Source organism: Colossoma macropomum, unplaced genomic scaffold (genome assembly GCF_904425465.1).
Source record: "Colossoma macropomum unplaced genomic scaffold, Colossoma_macropomum, whole genome shotgun sequence".
Taxonomy (NCBI): Eukaryota; Metazoa; Chordata; class Actinopteri; order Characiformes; family Serrasalmidae; genus Colossoma; species Colossoma macropomum.
The window spans coordinates 12691899-12709000 of record NW_023494787.1 but is presented as its reverse complement, the minus strand read 5'-3'; the positions used below and the strand labels follow the sequence as shown (position 1 = coordinate 12709000).

Sequence of the window (17102 nt, the reverse complement as noted above, 5' to 3'; positions counted from 1 at the left end):
CGGAGCCCTGCTGGTGACATTCCATATAAATAAAAATAATGCGTGGCCACAAATCATTAAGTCATGGGGACAAGATCCTAATGCATGGCCACGACTTAATAAGGCGTGGGAATGAAAAAATTATGCCTATACCACAGCTTAACCTCTTCAACTCTTTGAGACCACCAGTGGTTCCAAATCGCACTTCGTCATATTCCTCATAACTTTCATATTTCATAAGCTACATTCAGAAGGTGGGGGTCGCATGAGAGCTGTAACTGTCTTCTTTCCAGTCAAATAGATGGGTGATGTAATTTTAAACCCTTATAATAAAAGAAGCTGAACTCAGTTTTTTTCCTACTGAAAGTCGACCCATTTTTCCACAAATCTGGACTATAAACTATAAACAGATGGCGTCTCTTCAGTGATCTACTCTGTAAAATTATTTTTATAAAATAATACAAAGAGTGTCTAAGATTTTTGGCTTTCAGTAGTAAATTGTAAGCATATAGCGATATGTATGATCATAAAACACGTTCTGTTAATTTGAGGGGTGCTTTTACAAAAAATACATAAATAAATAAATAAATAAAATAAAAGTTTACATTTATTTCATGCAGTTACTGAATAATTTGCTTTATGATTTGGTCATGTGAATTCAGATGGAAAAAACAAGATATACCCTTGTCATAAGGCATGATCTCGTTCCCACGCCTTACTAAGTCGTGGCCACACATTAGGATCTCGTTTTCACACGTTAATACATCGTGGCCATGCATTCTTTTTATTTATACGGGATGTCACCAGCAGGACTCTGTACCTTTTTAATTATTTACCCACGTTTAAAAGTGCACGTCTCTCGTTGTCACTGAACACAGCTGCAGTTCTGTACTGTTTAAACATTCTCCTGGTTCACCCTCTGCCTCCCCTTCACGAAATGGAAGACATTCTCCCCCAAAAGAAACAGTTTCAAACCTGCTAATGAGTGTGGCCTTTTATACTGGCCACTCAGTTTTCCCTTGTCGTGAGCATAATGGCACTAGAAGCACAAAATACTACCACGATGGTTTTGCAAAAATACAGCGTCTCAGAAACATCTCACTTTTAAAAGCCTTGCAATTTGAATCGAAATGTGTCCAGAGTCTATATGAGGAAGCAGAATGTGTCGTTTGAGTCTAGTGAAATAGAATCACTTTCTTTTAATCCCTAAAAAGAACTGGTGGGCCATACCAGAACTCTACCCAGGATTGACAGCCTCGTAACCTGTCAGCTACCAGCTTCATTGAGGGGCACCACAATGGCCAATCAAAATTCTTTGGGGGGCAGCGCCACCCCAGACAGGCCAGTGCACTAGGCATAAAGCTATAGATATAATGGAAAGTCACATGAAAGCAGTTCTGCTGTCTGTCAGTAGTTTTAAGTCTTAGAAGCTGGTTGGATTTTCTGCTTCTCACCATCCAAATAATCCCAAACACATTCAGTGATGTTGAGGTCTGGACTCTGGGGTGGTCAGTCCACTGTTCAGCCTCGTTGTTTGATATGTCCGTCTCCTTTTCTCAGTGAGGTTCTTCTTGATCAGCTACACATCCTTTCAGACCCATAGAGCTGAGTCGTCTTCTCACAGTGGAAGGATGGACAGAAACACCTGTGGATGTTTTCAGATCTGAAGCAGCTTGATTTTCTCCTCTCTCTCAGAGATGAAAGGTTTAAGTGCTGTTTACCTGATGGGGTCAGTTTTGGTGTCTATCAGGTCTTCCAGGTGGCTGTTAGGAGTCAAAGATTCTCTGTAATGTTGAACTTATGAATGAATAACTTGTGTTCATTGGCTATTTCGGCTATTTTGACTGGAAATTATTTTGACTGGAGTTAAATGAAGGGCGGCCACTGACTTTTGCAACTGTAGTTGTCCGTTGTTCCATCTGTTTGTTAGGGGTTAGCCACTACTGATACCCCAGCAGTTAGCAATTTTGCAAACTGTATGTCTAAATCAGCACCTACTTACCTCATACTGCACTGAGCTGTTAAGAAATCTCAAACAGACTAGATGATATGGTTTATGCACATGATTACACCTGTACAATCTGTAGAACTGGACAAAAGTGTGGACAAAATTCAGGCTTAATTATGGCGGCTACTGTTTTTAGCTGTGTGATGTACTTTTGTCCATTATTACAGATAACAGTACGTTATACACTGTCAGAAACCACATCAACACGTCTATTTTAAATCATCTAAGAACTCGATGGGGACTGATGCCAGTCTGTTGTTAAGCATGCGGCATGCTAATAGGCGAACAAGCTTCCTCAACTTCATTCCTTGCTTCTGAAGAGCATGACCTACAGCTACAATCAGACCCCTGACTTCCTTAGTCTCTCTCAACTAGTCAACATCAGTTTTATGAGTGGGCTGATATGCACAGGTTTTATCAATAATTTCACAACAGCCTTTCAGTTAAGAAGTGCCTTCAGCCTGAATATCCTGCTCTCGTCTCATTCGCATTGTCATATTCTGCCTCGTCTCGGGGGGATTATCCATTATGCATTGAACCCAGTTTGAGCTTAAGTTGAGTGGGACTGGTGGGGGATGAGGGGGGGTGGTGGTACTGCATATCAGCATTGGAGGAAATTTGCATTTTCTTTCTTTTTCTTTGCTTTGAGATTGATTTTTCCTTCTCCCCTGTTGTGCTCATCCTCAGCTTTTCCTGTTAAATAAATGAATCTGATATTTCTATCACAATCTGCCATGTATTACCAGCTGTATTTTTCGGACCACCATTTGTTTATTACATTTACAGTTGAAATGGCCACATTTTACAAGTTATTCATTTTTCAGTGTCACAGAAAAAGCAGAAAACAGATGTTTAACAGATAATTACTCAGACGCCTCAAGTTCAGTGTTAGAAGTTGGTTGAATTTTCTGCATTTGCTTTGGAAACTTCTGCCTTTTCACATATTTTCTTTTGACTTTCCCCTTGCGCAAGTGAATTACCTTATATCTAATCTTCTCAGACATATTTCCTAAAAACATTGGCAGAAAAATCTCCTGAAAAATGTATAGTTTTGACTGGAAATGATAGAAATGAAGGACTTTTGCACAGAACACTCTTTAAAAAACGGTTCTTCAAGAGTTCTTTAGTGAAGGCAATGTTCTATATAGAACCATGAGCACTCAAAGAACCATATGAATTCATAAATGGTTGTTTTTGTGGACAAATCGTTCTTATTTATGGTGAAAAAAACAATATTATGTGTTTTTTTAAAAGAATCCTTTTAAAATCAGCTCTGTCTAGCACCAAAGTAGGGTCCACTATTGTTGTGAGTCAACAGACTTTTTTTAGTGCTACACTCCTAGAAAATATGGTTCTTCAAGGGTTCTTTAGTAAGGAAAAGGGTTCTTTGTAGAACCATGAACACTCAAAGAACCCCTTGCTTGCTTAAACGGTTCTTCGTGTGGTGAAATCGTTCTTCAGATTGATGGAGAATGTGTTGTAGATGGTTCTGTATAGACCCCTTTTCAAAAAGGTTCTATATAAAACCCTTTTCAAAAATGTTCTATATAGCACCATCAACAGCACACTCTCCATCAATCTGAAGAACGATTTCACCACAGAAAGAACCATTTAAGCACGCCAAGAGCTCTTTGAGTGTTCATGGTTTTATATAGAGCAATTTTCTTTACTAAAGAACCCTTGAAGAACCATCTAAGTGTGATATAGACCCGTTTTGCTAAGAGGGTACTGGATATTACATCAAAAACAGTCTTGTCTTTCAGTGCTCTTACCCTGAGCCATAACTGCGTTGATGAAATATGTTTTATTCATGTATGAATGAAGTACACGTTTTAACTCATGTAAACTCAATGCTGCAGTTTTTGTAGTGTGGTGTTTTCCTTTTTTTGGAGCTGCAGCTACAAGAAAAATGATAAAAAATTGTGCCTACCTGTTCTGCCTGGAACCAGGCCACAGGGACAGATAAGATTAATTAAAGATTAATTAAAGTTTGGGGTCAATTAAGTTGTGGAGGTCCTTATCCGGCGAAGTTTCTGAAATGAGGTGAGGTGAAGCAGTTGTCGGCTCTGGCGGGGCGCCGTTATAAACCCCGCTCAGCTTTTCTAGGCTGCTTGCGGGTGCCAGAAGCGCTCATGCGGGCGCAGTTATGAGATTTAGATCCAGATTTAGTTATCTCTTTATGGCTCGGAGCTCTGGGGCCTGATACAGATTTGGCCGGGCGCATTCTGGCGGCTGGGCTGCCGATAGCCTCTGCAGTAAAGCGTGTTGATTTAGCGATGCTGTCCCGCACCTTGTGTCCTGTCCAAATAACTAATGATCCAGTCTCGAAAATATCACCTCCTGTTGATGTCGGGCTGTTTTTTTCCTGCGTCTTGCCAGCCTGGATGAGATTTTGCTGGTTTCGAGAAAGATGACTGGATGTCGGTCGATATTTATTGATTCATGCCTCTCTCTTCCTCTTTTCTTCTCTTCCCCTTTTCTCCTCCATATGTATCTCCCTCTCATTCTCTCTCTCTTTTTCAGGTGCTGTGCATGATCACTGCCCCTGTCACTATGATCCTGTCCTCAAAGCAGGACGCTTCCTTCGCCTTCGCCTCTCTGGCCATCGTCTTCTCTGTCTACATCACTCTGGTCGTGCTGTTCGTCCCCAAGGTAAAAAATGCAGGGTCATTCACTCAAATGAGGATCTCCTGTGCAGAGTCTGTCTGTTAACTCTGGTTATCTAGAGCAGGCATGTCAAACTGGGAAACTTCTAGGCCAAAGTGCTGCAGAGATTAGGGTTTACCCTCATATAACGCTCTGAATTCGGTTCATGAAGGCCTTTCTCATTAGCTGAATTAGGTGTGTTTAATGAGGCAGTGTGCTGAAGTCTGCAGTGGTTTGGCCCACGAGGACTGGAGCCTGACACTGTGATCCAGAGGGCTGAACATAACATAGCTGTCTGGAGAAAATTACTTAAAAATACCACATGCCTTTTAGATTGGGTGAACATTTCATGTTGAATAGACCAATAGAAATGGTCCAGCATTACTTTTTCTTAAATTACATTAACAGATATTATGAACATCTTTCTTTTGCCTATAGATGGCATGTCAGTATTGATGGGTGGACTAGCTGGACTGGATATCGGAGCGAAAAAAGAATACATTTGAATCAATCCTGTAACAAATCTATCTATGTGATGTCGTTAGCTCTGTAGCTCTTCTTGTGGTAGTTGAGAGACTGAGATGTTTCAGCCTAAGAGACAATTTTTAGATGCTCATCTTAAGTGAAGTGCTTTAATTCTAAATGGCTCATTTCAGTAGGTTTTTAAGACGAAATACTGGATTATTGTCCGAAGTTTGAAGCTACACTATGTAAGTAGGGGATTTGGAGACCCCTCCTGTGGAAATATGTAATCACATGCAATATACGGAAGAACAGTTTGTAATGTCAGTTGTGCTTCGGACCCCTTTCACATTGGGGATGAATCTAAAGATGATTTAAGTGCTTTAATTATGTGTTAAAAGAGAATTCAAACAGAACTCTTGGAGGATGAGAATGAATGATATACTATTGTCATTATATCTTCATCAGTACAGTGTTGATTTTGCATTTGAGACCTAAACAACGAGCCGGACCTTCTTTTTTAGGCTGTGTGTGTAACATCAATATATAAAGATGTATGAAGCAGTCAGAAAAACCAGACGCCTCTGACTTTTAAATGATTATTTTAGGCTTTACAGGGTGATTCGCAGCAGCGCTCACGTAATATTTGAGAATGTTTTTTTCTCCTCTCTTCTTTCCATTTTAACAAAATATCTTACATAGTGCACTATTCAAAAAAATCACTCCCACAATTGAAATCAGCTTTTTGTAATATGAATAATTGTAGTGGAAAATGCTGGTTAATGATAGTGAATGTTTTGCCTGTCAAAGTTGCCTAAAAATTGAAGCTTAAAACAGAAGTTAGGACACCACTCTCTCTCCTAAAGTTAGGAGAGTATTTAGGAAATGTGTCTAGTTAGGATGTTTCTGTAATCCTCTTTGTTTATCTGGAGTTAAGATGAGATCATGAAATTAGGCTCTGTTATTTAAGCAATAGAACACGAGAGGGAAATAACATCAATGGCTGTGATTTGGTTGCAGGCGAGTGCCGTAGATCATCAGTTAATAAATAAAGTAAGAAATGAATAAACTGGGTCGTGAACGCGGCATGTAATATGTTTAAATGTTCGCAGTTCCTTCCACCAAATTATAGTTTCTTAACAAGCAACTTGTTGCCACAGCAGAGTAACGAGCTCCGCTCACTCACTGCACAGCCGGCAGTTCGTTCTCCAGCTCCTTACACTAAATTCCCAAACTCTCATCACCACTGAGCAGCTTTTCAGTCAGCAGCTGTGACAGAAGAACAGCTAAACAACCTGGAACTGTCCAGAAATGAACCCAGTACCATTCGCCAAACATGTAGTCTGATCTTCAGAGTCTGACCAAATCCGACTGAGCCATAAAACTGCTGCAATATCAAGTTCAGCTCAGTTTTGTCATTTTTTGCCAGATCACTATTAATGTTGTTTTGTTCCAGCCAGTCTGTAAAGCATCTTACAGCCCATTTTGTTTGGCGAATGGTATTGGGTTCATTTTTGGCTGATTCCAGGTTGTTTAGCTGTTCTTCTGTCACAGCTGCCGACTAAAAAGCTGCTCAGTGGTGATGACAGTTTGGGAATTTAGTGTCGTCTCATCTTCAGAGTCTGACCAAATCGGCTGTCGGTCAAATGTGATCTTTAAAGTATCTGTTTTCTGTTTGTGGCAAAGTAAGAAGTGAAAACGCTCAAATGGCTTGAGCGCCTCCTACAGCTGTCAAAGCCGTTGCTTAGCAACAGCGTCTCAGCGGAGCGATACAGTTGTGTGAAAAAACATCATGTTGTGGAGAAATAACAGCGCGGTTAGAACGCTTCTCAACCAATCAGCTTGCGTGGCCGGAACTAACTGCTGTATAATGTGTAATAACAGTTCCTTATTGACGTTTTCATGGTGTCTAAACAGATAAGATAAAGTTTCAGAGTTAGGGTGTTTCTGTAATACGGCCCCGATCTGTTTTCATCCCAGCCTTTAAACTATAGTATATTGAAGCAGTGTTGTTATATGGGACTGTTTTAGATAGAATAGGGTTTATTTTACATTGTATTTCTATAATCAAATCTAGAACAAGCATCCACTTCCACCCGCTGGCTACAAGCTCCACCTACCTTGTAGGTCCACTATGTGCACTGCAGGTCAAAAGTTTGTAAGGCAATATTACAATAGTTGTTATTCAGTAATTATTTATACACTGTAGACTGAAATTGAAACTAGGCACCAAAATGTAAACCAGATTTGTTCCTCAGAATTTAGGGAACAACAGAAATTATAACATGGTAAAACATAACATTTATTAAATGATAAAATTGTAACTATTTACATTTATCTATTTACTTCTTGTCACAAAATCACTAAGAAACGTTATTTGATTTTATTTTCCAATATGTTAGATATCAATTTTATTATAAGTTCATTCTAGATGCTGTACAGCTTTCTTAGTTATTATGGAAACATCTACAGCTCCACTCATCATCATACATTTCTTTATTTTTACAGTTTTAAATAACCTACAGATTAATAGCATCATATTCGTACAATTTAATACATGTATCAGCAATAGAATTGGGCTTATATTAGTGAAAACAGTGAATTGTAGTGTAGGTGTACATTTGCAGGCTGTAGCTTGTCTGTTGCTGCACAGTTTATTAACCCTCTCCCATATTTATCATTGGTCAGTTTCTGACTACAGAGCCACTGTTGTCCAGTTATGTATTGGGTGGTAGACCATTCTCAGCACAGCAGTGACACTGATGTGGTAACAATGTGGTAATTAGTGTCACTGCTAGGTTGAGAGTGGACCAACACCCAAAAATATCCAGTCAAGATCAACTCAGTGGTCAGAAATTGACCACTGATGAAAGACTAGAGGATGAATAATACAAACAGTGCATCAGCAGATGAGTTACAGTCTCTATCTGTACACCTGCAAGGCGGAGCGGCTCGGGTGGGGTTTCTAATAAAGTGGTCAATCAGTTTATATCACTGTCTGACTTCACTGTCTGCTGTTTTTATGTGGTGCTGTAGATGCGTAGGCTGATCACTCGTGGGGAGTGGCAGTCTGACCAGCAGGAGACCATGAAGACCGGCTCATCCACTAACAACAATGACGAAGAGAAATCCCGCCAGCTGGAGCGAGAAAACAAAGAGCTACAGAAGATCATCCAGGAGGTGCGGTGTCTCTGCGGACTGCACCACAGTGCTGCACTGCCCCGTTTGGGATACTTAACCTTTAGAAGTCTAGAGTCAGTCGTTTTGCAGAAGCGCTTGAGTCTTTGTGGTAGGAAGTTGTGCTGAAGGTCAGTGTGAACTGCTGCGAAAAGTTAGTCTCTGATTCTTTTCGCTTTAGAAGAGAAAGAAGAGTCGAGTTTTTTTCAGCCTATTTCTGATTAGCTAGACATTTTTTTTTTTAAATCGAAGCTCACATTGTGTGGGTGAAGTGAACACATGAAATAAACAACCAAATTTCCAGTACTTTTTATTTTCCAAAGTTGCGATATAAATAACGTAATTTGATCTTTAACAGGCCAAACTGGCACTTTAAATTCTTAAATAAAAACTCAGTTGCCTATTTAAAGGAATGGCTTGGCAAAATGAACAAATTTACACAATTTCCCACTTTTCCCAAATGCAGTTAATCAGCCAAGACATGTTTGGTGTGCAAGTGTTGGTTCTTTAGTTTTGAACAGGAGCTACGAGGCTAACTTTGCTAACAAACACTAGATCTCAATAGTCACCCAAATCTTTTCTGTAAAAATGCATCCCGAATACTTCTTTCAACCCACTCAAACCACATCCGTTCATTCATTAAGGTCAGGCAGATTTGTTGATGTGGTTTAGAGCACAATATGACCTACAATGAACTATACAAATGAAAAAAACTTCGCTGTGTAGCTGAACACTGCGGGAAGCTATTTCAGATAGACGTGGCGTCGAATTCCACATTCCCTCCACAATCTAACTCCCCTTCATGTCATGCAGGCATATTTTCATCCGTTTATAAATATATATCTTAAGATTAACAGTTATTTAAGAAATAGCAAACATAATCTGTAGGGTCCCTATGCCTGTGTGACATTTGTGCGCGTGGAGGGAAAGCGGAATTTGGCACAGCGTTTTGGTAAGCGGTGAGGTTATGGTGGTTTTCATTTCTAAAGTTCACAGTAAGCCATACTGTGCTTTAAACCACATAAATAAGCCTATATGGCCTTAATGAAGACCTAGGTGTGGTTTGAATGAGTTGAAAGAAGTTATGGGAATGTATTAGCCAAAGAAGATTTGGGTAAATTATTGACTTCTAGTGTTTGTTATCAGTTTTAGTCTTGGAGGATGTCTTGGCTGATCGACTATATCTGAGGTGAGTGGAAAACTGTGGAAATTAGGTTTTTTTGCCCAACCATTCCTTTAAATAACATGAATAGTATAAAGTGTTTCCTCAAAAATGAGAGACAAACTGGCTATGTAAGCACAATGAGTCATGTATAATTATGTGTGCCATGCGCCCGTCCCCCGGGCCCCAATGACGGCCGCGAGAGCCGGTAGGAAGGCGAGGCCCGAACCCCGAGCACCATGATGACGGCGGGAAGAGGATGAGATCCGCAAAGGAGGGCGGTGCACGAGTCCCGAGCCCTGCTTCCTGGGCACCGTCTCCAGTCCTGGGGCAAGGCCTCTTTAATATGCTTAAAATGCGATCTCGGTGGCCGAGCCGTGAAGATGGGGCAGTGACATGGAGGCAGTGCGACAAGCTTCGACAAGCTCTCTTGCCCTTTTGGCTCAGGTGCTCACGCTGACATACGCTCACTGAGCACCTTTAAAAAGAGCAGAGAGGGAACATGAAGGGGGAAAAAGAGACTGAAAACTCTACTGTAGTAGCCATAAAGGATGGCCAGTTTTGGTGTTCGTGTTTTGTGAGTGAAAATAAAGAATATGCTCACTGCAACCCTCAGTCCTGCCTCAAGCGACGTTCCTGCACTCGGGGTAGCACAGGCCATGGTGCCAGAACCCAGGAACAGGAAGTGGACATGTTGAGGGAGACTCCACGGTAGAGGAAGAAGCCATCTGGGCGCTCGTCCACCTGCAAAGGGCCGGCTGGTGGGGCTTGGCGCCATTCCCTACTCCCTCACAGATCTCGCTGTCATCGTGGGGTTTCGACTGCATTTGGGGTTCAGACCCTGCCTTCCTGCCGGCTCTCGCTACAGTCATCAGAGCCTGGGGGATGGGCGCATGGCACAATATGCTAGGATGTTTTGGTACAAGTGTAGCAGCAGCATTCAAATAGAATGTGAGTGAACTGCACCATGTTATTTACCTTATAAAATTGCTGCAGAGATTGGCCAAAATAAAATTATAAATTGGCCGATTGCATGTTTGGACCTTTGGATCTTTGCTGATGAATCAACCCCTACTTTCTGGTTTTAAATTGTCCTGAAGCCTACACTCTAAACAGTTAACATGCCTAAGAGGGTTCTTTGGAGCAATGCCATAAAGGACCACTTTTGGTTCCCTAAAGAACTTTCAATGGATGGCTCTTTAAAAAAAACTGTAAATGAGATATCGCTGTTGTCAGACCAAACCTCATATCTCCAATTAATAACTTTACAGGAGAAGGAAAAAACCTACTTTACTTTTAGTGTAAGTCAATGGAACCCGACTTTTTTCCACATCATTTTGGGCCATTTCTTTTGGTCAGTTCATCATGAAATTTCCGTGCGATGTAAAAGGCAACAGGCTTTTTCAAATTATTTCAAAAACTGAAAAATGGAGATACAAGGTTTTATTCTGACAGCAGCGATATGCGAGTATGAAAAACCTTTTTAAAGTTTAAAGAACCTCCAGATATTGTAAAGGTTTTATATACCAGTTAACCCCTTACATGGCCAGGGCCCCAAGTTTTATTCCACATTTCTATAACCTAAGAATAGCTCAACCAGTTTGCATTGAAGTCCCTGTAGTTACTGAGCAATAAGCCTTAGTATGTAATAAGCCTGGGAAATTAAGGGGTTTAAGGTTTCTCTCAGAACCACCATTCCAAGCCAAGAACCATTTAGAGTGCAGTGGAAATTGGTAGTTAATCCTACGAGTCTGTAGGTCCACACTTTCGTCACCATTAGTTTTATACTAGTTATTGAATTACTTCAGAATAAAAGTCTTTTCTTTTCTCTCTCTCTGTCACAGAAAGAGGAACGTGTCTCTGAGCTGAGGAACCAGCTTTCAGAGCGGCAGGCCCTGCGGTCCCGGAGACGCCCATCGTCCTCCAACCTCAACCACAGCTCCCCCCCGCTCCCCACCGCTCACCCGGACCCCAAGTCACTCCTGCCCCCGCCGGGGTATCCTCTCCCCGCCTCCGATAACCACTCGCTGCCTCCGTCCTTCTCCAACTCCTCCAACCTCTATCAGCCCGACGGCAAGATCGGCCGCAACAACTGCCACACCAGCCGCCTGCAGCTGCTCTACAAGTGAGCGCCCCCAGAGGACAACAGAGGAACTGACATGGTGTGAAGAACAAAAAATAGCAATGGGAAGTGAAGGGGACAAACGATAACCCTCATTCATCCACAGTCTGCCTGTTTCTTTCTCTCTCGCCCAGCAGAACTTAGCATTTTTTACTCGCTTGATCTTGTCTCCTTTCCTTGGAACCACGGGACACATCAGCTGGAGCTCATCCTGTCATGTGACATTGAGTGACAGTGCTAACTACAAATTGACATTATTCATTCCCACAGTAGTCGTGGTGATGAATAATCCTCATGGAAATTTTTGGTTTCTCTGAGAAAAGCTTAGACAGAGTGACTTGCAGAACAGCAGGTGTGAAGAAGCACTTTTGAAAAACTTCCTCTAAACAGTCTCCCTTAGAAGTCGGTTCGGTTCTTGAAAACACCTTTATTTGGTATAGAACCTTTACATGGTGTGGAGGGTCTTTCAGCTTTGTTCATGTAGTTTGCAAAAAATGAAAAAAAACATAAACCGAAAGGTTCCTTAGGAAACCAAAAGTGGTTCTTCTACAGCGTCGCTCCGAAGACCCCTTTTCAGCACTCTGATTTGTAAGAGCACATCTGAGATCAAACTGGATTACAGTTTTATTCAACTCTTTAAAAAAAAGGTTCCACAAAAAGTTCTCTGGGTGCTGCCATGGAAGAACGATTTTTGGTTTCCTAAAGAACCATGTTTGAAAAGAAGTTTGTGAGTGTGAAGAACCTGTTGAAGGTTTACAGAACGTTTACACAATGTAAAGATTCTATAGGCATTTCAGGGTTCTTCCTAGAACCTTTACATGGAGGTTCTTTAAACTTTAGAAATGTTGTTAATTTGCACCCATCACATTTACAAAAATGGTTCTCCAAAGAACCATCCACTGAAAGGTTTTTGAGAGAACCAAAAGTGGTTTTCCTATTGCAATGCATGAAGAACCCTTTTGGTTCTTTCACCTTTATTTTTAAGAATGTCTATAAAATAAGATTTTAACTGTTTTGATCAACGAGTGGAAACTACTTTTGATGCGATGAAAAATATTCTTGGCAAGTTGAAGTGTTTTAAATGTGGGAAACATGCTTAACTGTTTCTCATTTTGAAATGTTGTGGCGATATAATCATAATCTTATGACTTCTTAAAGGGGAACTCCACCATTTTTTCAAAATTGCTGCATAATTAACTGGTTAAGATGTAAACAAAGCCGTTCAGAGTGGTTTGGTGTGAAATGCGTCATTCTAAAGAAACCTAATGAGTCCGAATTGTTCACAGTGGTGGTGATAGGAACCAGACGTCCACCTCTAAAATCTCCCCCACAGAAAGTTACATGAAATGGTTCTGAATACTCAGCCTGATGTCTGAAACAATGTTTTATGTTAGTTTCGTAATAAAGTTTTGGTCTTATATATAAACATATGTTAATCCATTTATTCAAATCTATTCATTGTGGAGGGATACATGAAGGGTGTTGTAAGGCAAAATAGTCTCCAGAGAAAACTTCTTTTTTCCAATTAACCACAATATATATATCACATTACATATATTACATATATCAGCATTACATATAAAACTCAGAAGACGTGTAGGTTCACTGGTGGTTTTGCATAGTAAATGGCTGTATTTGTGTTGTAGACATGGTGACCCCTGGTTCCTATCAGCACCAAGAAATCTGAGCCAGTAAGTTTCTGAGCGACTCTGTTTACATTTCAACCACTGAATTATAGACATTTAGAAAAATCAGTGTAATTCTCCTTTAATTATGATGTTGTAAGATTAATTATGAATCATTCTAGCTGTTTCTACACATCTTTTGTTATTTCATCAGGTGAAATCTTACTGCGCTGAGAAATAATTTCACTGGTTTCAAAGAATGATGCTTGTTGGAAATTATTTGCAAGTGCAGTAAAACCATTTAAACTGATAACCTGCCTGAAAATGACTAAAATGTGTGGAGATATAATAGAATTAAAATAATCTTATGATGTTCTTACAGCAGTCTTATAATGAAAAAATCTCTCCAAGATATTTTTTTTCTTCAGTGCACTCTTAAAAGTAAAGGTTGGCTTGGACTTTAAAAACTTTAATCGGTGTAGAACATTTACATTATGTGGAGGTTCTAAAAATTTTAGAAAGGTTCCTCACACTGACACATCTAATTTACAAACATAGATCTTTAAAGAACCATCCACTGAACGGTTCTTTAGAAGACCGAAAGTGGTTCTTTAATGGCCCCAAGAACCCTATTTTTGGTGCTCTTTTCCTTCAGTGCACTCTTAAAAGTTTGTCTTGGACTTATGGTTCTAGGAAAAGAACTTTAATCGGTGTAGAACATTTACATTATGTGGAGGTTCCTAAAACTTAGGAAGGTTCCTCACATGGGCACATCTAATTTACAAACATAGGTCTTTAAAGAACCATCCACTGACAGGTTCTTTAGAAGACCGAAAGTGGTTCTATGGCCACAAGAACCTGTTTTGGTGCTTTCATTTTTAAAGAGTGGAGTGTGGAGTGGGAGTGGTATTGTAGATACCATCTTTCTCTTCCTGGACCACCGACCTGACTCTGACAGGTTCTTTAGAAGACCGAAAGTGGTTCTATGGCCCCAAGAACCCTATTTTGTTGCTTTTTTTCTTCAGTGTACTCTTAAAAGTTTGTCATTGGCTTGGTTCTAGGAAAAAAACTTGAATCGGTGTAGAACATTTACATTATGTGGAGGTTCTAAAAATTTTAGAAAGTTTCCTCACACTGACACATCTAATTGAACATTTACATTATGTGAAGGGAGGTAAGAGTGGAGTGTGGAGTGGGAGGTAAGAGTGGAGTGTGGAGTGGGAGTGGTATTGTAGATACCATCTTTCTCTTCCTGGACCACCGACCTGACTCCAGTCTTTTTCCGACCCGCTGAACATTTGAGGGAAATCTGCCGGTTTTGCAATCATGTCCTTTTGTGATGATCTCATTCTCATGCTGGTGCGTTGCGCAATAACTTGAAGAGCGGGTTCCTGGGGCCCAGGCTGCAGCGCTCACCACACAAGGTGTTTATTTGCTTCTGCCTTTTTCACATGCCAGCAGGCCTCCCTGTGCAGTTATCTTCAGCTCCGCTCTTGTGCTTTCCAGCATCTGATGACTCCCTGTAATGGATTCTTTATGTCACTGGGTTTGATTAATAATCCATGGCTCTTAAGCCCACTGGCCATATGAGAGTGAGAGAATATATAATGGCTGCAAGGGTCTTCAGTGGGGTCTGTGTGAGAGTTTATGAAACAGTGACTTTGAGGCCAGTGATCTCTCTTCTGGTGTTTTCTTCCCCTGATCAGATGCACTGCGGCAGATTTTTAAGCACAGTGTTACAGAGAAAAGTACAGAATTCAAGTTAGTGCAACTGTAAGCTGTGCTGTGTACTTTTGTCCTTTTTTATAGATAATAGCATTTTATACAGGGTCAGAAACCGACACATGCACAGATAGACCTTGAGCCCTTGCTCTCAGATTGTATTTGGTTACCGTGTATAATAAATCTTTCCTATCACTATTCTTCAAGAGCTATTTGAGCGAGGCTCAGCTTCACCCTGAAGTAAAGAAAAGAGTTGACACTGTCAAAAGTTGATGCATCAAGCTTTCTATTTGCATATGTGCAGTGGACACATGAATAAACCTGCAGAAAAAGTTGAAGGGAAATCTTTTAGCCACTGTGGGTTAAATCAGTACATGAACGAATGTTAATGCTAGAGCTAACAGTGGCTGTGTTTACATGCAAAGATTTTTGCCAATCCTATTGAATACATTTCAGTTCTAGTTTAAAAGGTGTTTATATTCTCACTCTACTCAACAATCTGACGGAACATCTCCAGTGCTTGTGTTTTTAATCACTTTAAAATGATGTCAGACTCAGGAAAACGTCCTTCACATGTCTTTATTAAAGAAGGCCGAGAGGAAGACGTCGTGTTCTGAGACACATAAGCTGGACGTCCGTCCCACCGCCGTCTTTTAAAGATCAGAGCATAAACTCCGTCTCCTCTGCAGACCAGTTTCTGCTCTGCCATGTTGAACGTTATAAACTTTCACTATGACGCGACGAACATGATCAGAACGGACTTAAACTTTCTGATTGGGAATGTAATCAGATACAGGCGTTTACACGGTTATTATTCTTCTATTTAATGGATTATTTACAGGATTACAGGTTTACACATTGTCAACTTTTGCAGTGTCATCTTTTATTATTTACAGTTCTACATGTGCAACGTTGACACTGCAAGAATCTCGCATCTACTTTTAACAGTGTCAGCTATTTTAATTACGGAGGGAGTAGAGCTAATGGGTCGGCTGTCGTTCCATGAGCTTCATCGCTCTTGAGCGCCTCCTCTGGTGCAGTACTGATTGCCTGTGGAGGTTTCACCCTTAGTAACTCCAGCCTGACACCGACCTGATGCAAGCAGTGCTTTTTCAGCAAAACTGATGTTCTTTAAAACCTGAAATGGCCAGGGCCCAAAGTTTGATTACACACTTCTATAATCTAAGAATAACTCAGCCAGTTTGCATCGAAGTCCATGTAGTTGCTGAATAATAAGCCTTAGTATGTAATAAGCCTGGGATTTTAGGGGGGTACGAAAGCATCACGTTCTATAATGTGGTCAGACATAATGTTGGAAGTGATAACTTGCCAAAGCTGTAACAGGCCAGAATCTGTGGTGCTCTTCAGTAGAGCTATAACTCACTGATTCATAGCCATCAGATTAATTTTACAGAACTAAAATTGAACACTAAAGTTTGGGGTTTGTGCATTCATAGACAGGAATGCTAGTATTGTTGGCTGTGCTGGGGACAAATCTCTGGAAAATTACATTTAGTTTACTCTAAAACATGAGTACACTTTCTCTCCTGATAAAGGGGCCTGCTATGTGCTGTAAATTAAATCTGAAGTCTAATTTATTTTCATATTGCTAGGCCTGTCACAACTGTTACATACTCACCTGATCACAATTATTTGAGCTGACCACAATTATTCTCCACAGTTGTTAGCGTTCACAATCATGTGTTTAGTCACAACAGACAGAATGTGAACTGACATGGTTTTATTAGTTTGACGGAGGCAAATACATGTAAAGAAAGAAGAAAAGGCTTTTACTGAGACACGTTATGAGTCTTACAAAAACAACTTACTGGTGCTGTAACACCAACAGAGGGCAGCTTGTTTGTTTATATGAACTCAAGCTGTCTCTCTCATCGATTGGGAGCTACTAAGTATCGACAGCTAGGAAGTGAGACAGCTAATCAGCCAATTTGGTCACTTCAGGCTTAGGCTACTTTAATAACTACATAGAATGAACTTAATAACAATCGAATTGTTGATCATGATTATATATGGCAATAAATTGTTAGCTAAAATATAATTATTCTGACAAGCCCACATGTTTCCCCCAGAATGTCTGTGGACAGGCCTGGTGGGGTTGCTACCCATTGGGTTTTCACTCAGAGAGTCCAGTGTTCACGCTGTGTGTCTGGATGTCCAGTTTTAACTGTCATTTGTCAG

General features: G+C 40.5%; 1 protein-coding gene across 1 annotated transcript in view; it reads left to right on the top strand.

Moving 5' to 3' along the window:
• Window positions 1-12286, top strand: part of gabbr1b (gamma-aminobutyric acid (GABA) B receptor, 1b) — a 238692-nt gene extending 226406 nt beyond the window's left edge. Inside the window, exons 22-24 of the mRNA XM_036566176.1 lie at window positions 4511-4639; window positions 8132-8275; window positions 11279-12286. Coding sequence (XP_036422069.1) covers window positions 4511-4639; window positions 8132-8275; window positions 11279-11563 — 558 coding nt within the window. The 3' untranslated portion in view covers window positions 11564-12286. The remainder of the gene's footprint in view (window positions 1-4510; window positions 4640-8131; window positions 8276-11278) is intronic.
• The last annotated feature ends 4816 nt before the right edge of the window (window positions 12287-17102 follow it).